The sequence below is a fragment of the Zingiber officinale genome, chromosome 9B (assembly GCF_018446385.1).
Source record: "Zingiber officinale cultivar Zhangliang chromosome 9B, Zo_v1.1, whole genome shotgun sequence".
Lineage (NCBI taxonomy): Eukaryota > Viridiplantae > Streptophyta > Magnoliopsida > Zingiberales > Zingiberaceae > Zingiber > Zingiber officinale.
Window position 1 is genome coordinate 115,407,098 of NC_056003.1, and position 10,939 is coordinate 115,418,036.

Sequence of the window (10,939 nt, forward strand, 5' to 3'; positions counted from 1 at the left end):
AAGGCATTTGTTTATAAAAAAAGGGCAGTGCGTGAAGTTCCTGCCAATGCAGGATCCCGGGTCTATTGTACGCAGTCTTACCCTATTTATTTGTTTATACGAAGACAATTAAAAAGAAACAAAGGCACTTCAATTGTGCAAGTGTGAGATTTTATCGAGATCAGAATTTACTAAGTTTTCACCTGTGAGGTTTTCATTTCAGCTCAGCCTCAGTGTGTCAATACAACCAAGCCCATCTGACTTGAGAGAGCAGCCTCTACGTCCACCTTTTAGATTTTCAGGATTTACTCATGCTCCATAGCTGTTATTGTCGATTCCTGCAGTCTAATATATTATTACTGCTTACTAAACAGGTTAACAGAGAGATTGTAAAGCACTTCACTTAACCAAAATTCCTCTTTTGGCATCATGCTCGTGCATAATAAGATCCTAAGAGCACCATAAAATGGGAGCATAGAATTTTACACCAAAGAATCTGAAGGCAATCCTAACAGGAGGGAAGTGAAAATCTCACTGATCATAACACAAGTCTTTGTCATTCTAGCTATGGCTTGAATAGAGTGAATGGTAGCATAAATTTCATTAGATTGATTGTCCGACTTACATGACTACTGTGACTTAAATTCCAAAATTGTATTATTTTAACTAAGAAAATTGTTAACGAATGCAGGAATTTTGGCCACTATGATTAAGAGTATGCTAATAAGTTATATATAAACATATGTATGCAAGGTGATTGAAGACATCTACAGAATAGCTAAAGTGAAAGCGGGGGAAAGAAGGGATTTTACCCAAATAAGATGCATTAAAGATAAATCTAATAGGGTACTAATAAAGGATAATGAAATAAAGGAGCAATGAGAAAGGTACTTTCATCAACTTTTTAATGAAAGTTAAGACGACCAACTTAGCTTAGAAAATTTAAGTAGGTTAAAGGAATATAGAAATTTTAATTTTTATCGGAAACAAATTTCAAAAGGGATGAAAAATGCAAAAGATGAAATTCCAATAGTGGCATGGAAGGTATCGAATGACTTACAAAGTTATTTAACATAATATTAAAAATGAAAAAAATGTTAAATCATTGGAGAGTAAATAGTTTAGTCCTCTGTATAAAAAAAATGAGACATACAAAATTTTATGAATTATAAAGGCATCAAGCCAATCAATCATACTATGAAACTTTGATAAAATGTGAGAAAAAAGATTAAGGAAGAAGACACAGATAACCGAAAATTAATTTACATTCATGCTTGAAAAATCAACAATAGAAGCTATACATCTTCTCATACAAAAAATATTTTAAAATAAGCAAAATTTACACATGATATTATTGAATTAGAAAAGCTTATGATAGATTTATGAGGGAAATCATATGAAAAATTATAGAAAAGAAATGTGCTAATGTAGCATATATTAAATTAAGGATATATATAAAGATCTAATTACAAGAGTGAAGTCTTTAAACAAATTAACCAAAATATTTCCTATAAAAATAGGGTTACATTATGAATCACTCTAAATCCATATCTTTTTATACTAGTTATGGAGGAATTCACCAAGACATGTTACGATAATGCATGTTATTTGTAGATGACATTGTTTTGGTCGATAAGCGAATGAGACACTAGAAGTTAAAAGTTTTAGGCTTAGTAGAGCAAAGACATAATATATGGAATTTATGTGTAGTAGATAGGAGATAACAAGTTAGCTATAACTAAAAGTTTTAAATATCTAAGATCGCTTTTGCCAAAGGATAGAGAGGTTAATAGAGATGTTTTACTTAAGATACAAGTAAGATGGTTGAAATAGAGGAGTACGTTAAGTGTTCTTTGTGATCCTAAACTAACTCTAAAGATTAAAAGAAAGTTTTACAAAATAACGGTTATGCTATGTTATATGGAGCCATGAGGCGATCTCATGAGTAAAAGATGAAAGTCGTAGAGATGAGGACGTTAAGGTGGATGTACGAACATACAACAATAAAGGATGAGAAATGATAATATTAAAAAGAAAATTAAAGTTGCATCTATTGAGGAAAAACTCTAAAAGACAAGTTTAAGATGATAGGGGCATTTACTAAGGTAATCAATAAATGCCCCAATGAGGTGATATGAGATCATAACAAATACTTACATTAATAATGGAAGAGAGACAAAAGAAGACTTAGTTAACAACATAAACTTTCATTTAAATATAATATATGAGAATATAGTAAGGGATCAAGCCCAATGACGTAGAAGAATCCATATAGCCGACCTTACATAGTGGAATAAAGACTTGGTTGTTGTTGTTGCAAGGTGACTAAAAGTTATTATTACCTTTATACTAAAAAATTGACCTTGGCCAATGTTAGTAGAATACTCTTCAGCTTTGTCAAGGGATTGAACCAAAGGAGGATTATATAAATGACATAGGACCCACTAAAATTGCTGCAAAGTAAAAGGGAAAAAATATAGAAATATCTGTTAAATTTCTCAAATGACTCCTTACTACTGCAACAAATGAAATATTATTTATTTCAAACATCAAGAAAGGAAAACACACATTTTTGCATACAATCAGTTTTCACTGTGAACTCCAAACGAAGTCAGGATAAGAAAGTCCAAAAACAACCAACATTTATGATTGAGAAGTTGAAATAATTTTCCAAAGAAGGATTATATGAATGAAATAGATCCCACTAAAACTGCTGCAAAGTAAAAGGGAAAGAAATATACAAATATCTGTTAAGTTTCTCAAATGACTCCATAGTCCATACCACTGCAACAAATGGAAAGAGATTTATTTCAAACATTAAGAAAAGAAAACACATATTTTGCATACAATCAGTTTTCACTGTTAACTCCAAAAGAAGTGAGGATTAGAAAACTGTCCAAAACAAACAATATTTATGATTGAGAAGTTGAAATAATTTTAGAAGTATGATTTGGAGACAAACTAAATGTTGTTTGAAGAACAACGGTAAGAAGCTTGATGACATAGGCACAGAGAATTAGACAGATACTGCCATATGAATAACTATTTCGAGAAGGGTTCCTAACCATGGATAACATGTGGTTAGCAATCAGTTGGATGAGAGTATCTCAAAATCCCCTGCAACTCTTTCCCTTGGAGGAATTATGAAGCCACATATAATCAATCCCAAAATTTCAAAACAAAACCTTGACTGTATTTTCCAGTCCAGAATACAAATTGTGAAATTATGAGTTTTATGTTTTGAGCATCCTGCTTTGTTTTAGTGCTCAAAACGAACTCTTACAGCAATAGCAAGCTTTGATGTACAACAAAGTAAACATAAGATAGTCTTTCATGGATTTTATTCCTATAGAATATCCTAAAATTTCAGGAAAAACATATTAAAGAGCAGTAGTAGTTTTCCAATACAGATCAAACAACAGAAATAGGGAGGAACTAGAACATTACATTAAATTGGTTTTAAGTGATTTATGCAACACAAAAATTAAAAAAAAAATCCATTCACAACTCGTGAAAGACAGACAGGGAACACTGAAGCAGATGGAAGCTCACTGTTAGACAAAAACGCTTGATGAAAGAAAAAAAGAAAAGGCAAGATTTTTAGGGTTCTTTTTTGCTTCCTCACTGACAGCAGAGGAAGAATTGGAAAGAGATGGAGGGGATGCAGAGGGAAGAAGAGAAGTAAACTAAAGAAAAAAAACTTCCTAAATGGCAATGTCACAACCATTCATTTCCTATATTACTACCTGAGCAACCGAAAAGGTCCCACTATGAGGGTGCCCATGTTTTTATGCCTTACTCACCCATTAAATGGTATCATGGGAGATGAGTCATCATACGCAATTAGCGATGTCAATGCCTTGCAATTTACTTTTAATTTACAAAATTCCTATACAAAATTTCAAAATCATCAAAACATATCCAAAATTTTCTTTTATTGTTTTATCCAAGGTTTAAAATTTCGATCCGTACCGAGGTTTCGGTCTAAGACCGGAATGATACGGTTTCAGTATCGTATCGTGCCAATATGTTTCAGTATTTTTTATTTATATATTCTAATAATTATAAGATAAATATGTTTATAATATATATAAAAAAAAGTTGTATATTGATTTTATATAAGTTCTCAATTATTTAACAACTTAATATTGTTAGAAAAAATAATTAAAAATAGTTTTATTGATATATCAATAACTCGAATTAAAATAGATCTATCTATAATAATAAGTATATAAGTTAATACAAGATATTACTTTATATATAATAATTATATAAATTAACTATTTATTCATTTAATTAATTATTAATTAAATAATATATATTTTAAATAGTAAAAAAATATAAAATAAAAAAAAATTATCAGAATATAAATATAATTTATTAGAATTTTTATAAAATTTTTGAGAATTTTTAATTTTTTTAATTTTTAAAGAATTTTAAATGAAATTAAAATAATACAAAATAATAATAAAAAATATATTAGAAATAAATAAGAATTATTATATTTTTTAAAATTTTTAAATGAAATTTAAAAACATTAAAAAAATTAAAATTTCAAAATATAATTAATAAAATTATTAAATTTATTTTAATTTTAAATATATTTTTTATATATTTTATTAGGATAATTTAATTTGGGTTATAAAAGTCCGTTCGAAATATCACACATTCTTAGGAATTGTTTAAATTAATTAAATAAAATAATTAATTTTTCCCAAAATTGCGGCCCACGATCTGCTGCGGGGGCGTCCGGTGGCGCCAGAAGGATCACCGGATGCTTCCGGTGATGCCTTCGGCACTGCAGGAGGCGTCCCGCGACGCCTTCGGTGCCTAAGGTGTCGCGGGATGCCTCCGGAAGCATCCCGCAACATCCAACGCCGTCGAAGGCGTCCCGCAACTCCTCCGACAGCGCCGGAAACGTCCGCGACTCCTCCGGCGCTGCCGAGATTGGGACGCCTCCTGTGCTGGTTTCGTCCGCTCGGCATAACGGTAAAAACTGTCCGTTTTATCCGGTCATTAACATTGTTACTTTATCTTCAAAATAAAAATGAGGAGAATTTCTACTATCATATGTTTGCCATGTCACTATTTCATCAATTAAAATAATAAAAAAAATATTTTAGTCGTAGAGCTTACCTACAAAATATTTCCTATAATTTCACAATCATGAAAACACTATAAAATTGTCAAACGCATACCAATTTGCCTTTAACCATTAATATTATTATTTAACTATATGAAAAAAACATTATAAGGTAAAATAAAGGTTTATATGATTATTATGTTATATGAATCAATGATGTTAATAATAAAGGTGTGAAATAAAAAAAAATTCTAAGAAAACTTTGATGATTTTGAAATTTGAAAGGGAGGTATTTTGAAAAATAAGGTAAAATAAAAATTTCTTAAAAATAATAATAGTTATGATTTTGCAGTAGAATGATAAGAGTATGGAAACATAGACACGTTGATAACTTCAAAATTTTGAGGGAAATGAAAGTTTCTCGTAGTTAAATTGAATCAGTAGGAAGCAAGAGCTTAAAATATAATCCAATATATAATATTATTTTGTTAATACATTACCCATAAAACTACAAGATGAAGAAATTAAGGGTTGAAGATTGGAACAGCAGCTGAATGTTAAACCTCTGCTGTAATGAATTCAGAAATCAAAAGCAGAGTATGGTCCTCAAATTGGATGTTATTATTATTTTGCTCTGACTTTGGACTGGTTCCTTCAAATAATTTGTGGACCCAGACACTGATGTCTTAAGACAAAACTTTGTTGTATGTGCAACAATATCCATTCACCAAAAAAAAAGAGAAATAATTTTAGTTTTCTCTAGGAAAAAATGTGACTTACTGACATAAAATTGTAGCAATCAGAAATGACACATACAGAAAATGACACTGAAAAAATTATTTGCCAGCATTTGGTAATGGTTCAAGGTTTACACAAAAATAAAGATTGTGCTAAATGTATTTACTTACTTACCAACTTGAGAAACATCCAAATTGCTTCAAAATAAAAGAAATATACATATTAAGCAGAAAACTTTATACCAACAAGGCAACAATACAGAATCATAGTTTAATCTAAGGAAAAAAAAACTTTAAAAGTGAGAACTTCTAAGACTTTTAATTGTAGCTTTAGTCAACTTGTGAATCATAAAACAAATAATTCCTAAGTCCTCATAGTTGAGTTTACACTTTCCAACACTAAAGTGATGAGATGAAACAGTGGGTTATTTTCTTTTCCGCCCTTGTCCTAAGAAAACCATGCAAGGTTGTTGGTGACAATTATAGAAGAAACCAGATCCACAAGTCCATCTGAAGGTGATGCCAAACTCTCTCCATGCTTTGCATATATTACAGTATAAAAGGTAGAGAAATATTGTGCCAAAAGTTGATCCCCACTCTTCCACCTATAACTAAAGAACAAAGAAGATAAAGTTTGTGGATATCCTTGCAGATAATTAAATAAGTGGAGAATACTTAATGATATGCATGGGTGGTTAACATGAAGTATGGGTTTCCTTGGAGAAAAAACACAAAAAAGTATGAAGCTGCCAAGCACTAAGCTTTCAGTTGAGAATGTTTTTTTGCTGGCTGAACTCAAAATAGTAATCCATCTCTTTTGAGGCAAGCAAAGACTGTTGGTATGATGAAAGTGGGCGCTCATATAATCTGCGATGGGAACTCAGGTTCCCCCACCAAAAAGGTTAGGGAAGGAAACACCTTCCCTAAGGGCACCTATTTTTTTGATTCCAAAAACATTGCCGAGAGACAAGAAACTGTGGTTATTCCTCTCTCCAGAACAAATGGCAGAGTATGGGAACACATGATGTTTTAGAAGCAAACAAATTGCGGAAAGAACATGAAACAGGGCTAAGACCGGCTTGGGTATCTCCAAGATGTGCTGAATAGAGTGCAACATTGATGTTCTCCTCCATCTAATAAATTGAATATTGACACCTTGACTTTATGGTATCAAAGACACCATGATTTGCCATAAAATATCATGTTATTTTTAAAGTTTGGTTTATATATTTTAGCATCAGTTTAGTCTGTTCTTACAATATTAATCCTGTCATTTTCAGGAGATAACATAGAATATGAAGCTCATGAGATCTAATTAATGGTCTTTAAATATTAATAAAATCAAAGTAGACATCAATCAATTGGTTTCGTAGGTGTTGCAGGAAATAGGGAATGCTTTCTCCTGAAACTATCAAACATCATACTGTATAAATAGAGGGGAAAGAATCAGAAATCAGAGCGTACTACTAGATGAATTTTCATTTCATTTTTTCTCAAAATTAAGGTTTCATGCCTCAATTTTTTAAATGGATTTCTTTTCAATATTTTTGGAAAAAGTCTAGGGCAAATGCCTTTTATTTTCATTATCATCGAAACAATGCCTTATTTAAAAAAAAAAATCAAGCAGGTGCCCCATATCCTTGTCCAACGTTGTTGTAGCAACTTTGGTCAAAGATGCTTCATGTAACTCTAACATAGAGCAGCTTTGGCTAAAGTTACTCCAATATGGAGCTGCTCTAATAATATCTGACCAGTTTTGACGAAGTTGGACTTTTGACCAAATTGGAGCAGTTTTAGCTAATGTTTGAGCAATTTTGACTAAAATTAAATTTTGAGTATGTTAGAGTAGATTTGGCCAAAGCTGCTATAATAACGATAGAACAAGTGTATTTTTAGAATATGGGACATCCTTTCGATATTTTTATTCAAAATAGTGCAACCTTTTAATAATAATGAAAATAAAGGATGCCCTTTTGATTTTTTGCCAAAAATCTACAAAATATAAGTTTCAATGTGGCATCATAAGTCAACGTTTGTGACCAACATAACAATGGGAAATTGGACGACCAAAAATTGTTCTTCCTAGCTACAAGATGGCGGGGAAAAATATCTTGAGAGATGATGGTGAGTTCAGTGAGATATTAGAATTAAAACTCAACTATGATCTAAAAGCCAAATAAATTATATTTATTTAGTGTTTCTAACATAGTTTTAAACTGTATCAATGGAGTGTTCTGGAGTTAGGCGACATCATAGGATGCATTTGAAGATTATAGAAGACCAAAATACATGTAGAGAAGGAGCGAAGATGGACCACTCCATTCATTGATGGGATCTCATGGACCCCACCTATTATACAGGTGGGGTTCATGGGATCCCACCTATGAGCAGCCCCTGGTCCAGGAGAGGGCCAGGGTCCAGAGGATCCCGTCCCTTAGAGAAGAGAGTTTACTTCTCAATAATGTGTTTATTATTATTATTATTATTATTATTTTGTATCCAAGCAGCACTAAAGGGTCAAGGATCACTAGAGGCGAAGTTTTTCACTTGTCTCCATTAAGTCAAAGAATATCAAGAGATCTCTCATACAAGATATGGGCATTGATCCGTTGATTTTTATTGTATTTTTTTATGCATATTATATAAACAAACTTGGGTTCTCGCTTAAATGCAGGCTAAGACTAGCCATGTAAGATTGTTTGTCTTTTTGTGCCTTTGTGTTGTTCTAATAAGGGAGATGAAGATCCCACTGTGTAAGCTTATGGTGGTGGTTATTATGCATTCTAAAAATACCATATTTGGATTTACAAATGCACAATGACGGCAGATTCCAACAAGTGACGTTAGAGCAATCTCAACCCCATCTATTAGACACAGACACTTTGTGATCCCTACACTGAAAACATCAAGACTTTACTGAAGTAGGTACAGTCTTTAATCTATTTCTCTTTTAAGCCGATGAAAAGAGCAACTTTTGGTTTTGGGTGGTCAAGTTGTGGCCATCTAAAACGGAGCCCCAAGAAACATGAATAACCTAATAAATTTCTTTGTGACATCCATTTGCTCAATGGGTGACAAGCGATGAAAGCAAATACATGGACGTTGTGAATCCACCCTCACATTCACAATAGATACTAACCCCTACCCGGATTGGAGTCATTGGACCACAGAACATGGAAACAAAACGAGAGAGAGAGAGAGAGAGAGAACCTGGACCAGAACAGACGTGATTCCACGGGATTGGGCGAGCAATAGATCGAACAATGGACCTCGCATAAGTCCATGAGACCTGCAAACATAAAGAAGCAAACAAAGATCTGAGTATGTGCACTATTAGAAACATATTCTTTAGCTACACTTTTAGGGTTCATAAAGGGCTCACCGCTCACATAAAGCCAAGGTCTGCTACAGATGAGCGCGAGAAAGGAGGAACTCGAGGAGGAGATCTCTGACGGCCCGTCGGCGTCGCCGCTTGCCCCGCCGCCGGCCATCGCCGCTGGCATTTGGCAAAGCGCCGAGGCGGGCGAGGGTGCGGAACGTTTCGCAAATTCGAAGAGAGCAAAAGTACTAAACCGCCCAGGATAGTTATTAGCAAATAACATAAAATTATCGGGAATGCTATCAAAAATCCCAATTTTCATTTATTTATTATTTTTTATAAATAGTGTTAAAATTAATGGGTTTTCTTAATTTTTTAATCATTATTATAATTTCCATTTTTATTTCTTTTAAATGGGAGAAAAATTTGATACCAGACGTTTAGAGGGTGTTTGGCTGAGCTTATAAGCTGTTTTGTAATTTATAAGTTCTTTAAATTTATTTTGTAAATTTTTTTTCAAACAACTTATAAGCTGTCAAAATAAACTGTTTTGGAGTTTATAAGCTGTTTTTAAAAAAATATAGAAGACCCTACTTTTTAAAAAATATTTTATTTTAATAATATTCTTCTCTAAAATATCCTCATATAATTTCATAAATCCTCATCTTATCCTCCATAAATTTTTATAAACATAATATCTTTCTATCTCCGTCAACTTCTCTTCCAACGCCGTGTCATCTTCTCCGCCAACGCCTCTTTCCAATTTTTTTCTCTCCCAGTGCAAAAATTCGTTCAAAACTCTCTATTAATAAAAAAACCCAAAATCCTCTATTAATAATATTATACCTTTTTTGATAATTTTATTAATAAAAAGATCTTATAATACCAAACTAGGGATGACAATTTGACCCGAACCCGATGGAGGATCCGACATCCGACCCGAATGGAGGAGGGTATGGAGGGACTATCGATACCCGATACCCGACCTGAATACCCGATTAAATAATATATATACATATAATAAAGAAAATTTTCTTTTTCTAAAATCAACTTACTATTTTTTGTTGATATTAGTAGGCCTATATAGATGTTTAATCTATTTTTTTTAATTATATATATATATTTTAATAGGATGTTAATTTTAATATGTTTTTGTTGAATGATAATAGCTCGATAGAAAGAAGAAAAATTACACGTATAGAATATATTCGGTCCTTTAATGGGTATGGGTATACCCATTGGATATCCTATACCCGATGGATATGGGTACGGAGGATATAGAATCCGACCCGAACCCGACCCATTGCCATCCCTATACCAGACATATCAATACCTTTAAGTTGATTGTAATAAATTCACCCAAATACTTTAACAATTTATTTTTAAAATAAGACCTAATAATTTATAAACTCCTAAAACAACTTATAAATTGTACGAAGTTATAAACTATTTTTAATATTTTATCGCTCTCCTAATTAAATACAGATACAAAGGATATTTTATCCCACTATAATATTTTTATATGAAAAAAATTAGACATTCAAGGAAATAGTTTACATTTATTAAAAAATTAAATCTAACACCTATCGAAATAACTACTGGTTACTAACTGTGTCTATTCGTAGGACTTATTCTCTTAAAAAAAATCAAAAACGAAGAAGAAGATAGATATACCGGCGGCCGGACTTATCTCTTTAAAAGAATAGAGGGATAATACATAATTACTAAGTAATCTACCAAATCATACCCTTATTTTACATTTTTTTTATTATAATAAAAATTATTTAATAATCTATCAAAACACTTTTTCCTTGTACGATG

General features: G+C 32.0%; 1 protein-coding gene across 1 annotated transcript; it reads right to left on the reverse strand.

Annotated features, from left to right (window-relative positions):
- Positions 1-5,939: 5,939 nt before the first annotated feature.
- LOC122025027 lies at positions 5,940-9,366 on the reverse strand. Its single transcript, XM_042583784.1, has 3 exons — positions 9,182-9,366; positions 9,010-9,088; positions 5,940-6,410 (listed from the first exon to the last, which is right to left on the reverse strand). Exons 1-3 carry the CDS (start codon positions 9,300-9,302, stop codon positions 6,248-6,250), a joined length of 363 nt encoding a protein of 120 aa, XP_042439718.1. The 5' UTR covers positions 9,303-9,366; the 3' UTR covers positions 5,940-6,247.
- Positions 9,367-10,939: the final 1,573 nt, after the last annotated feature.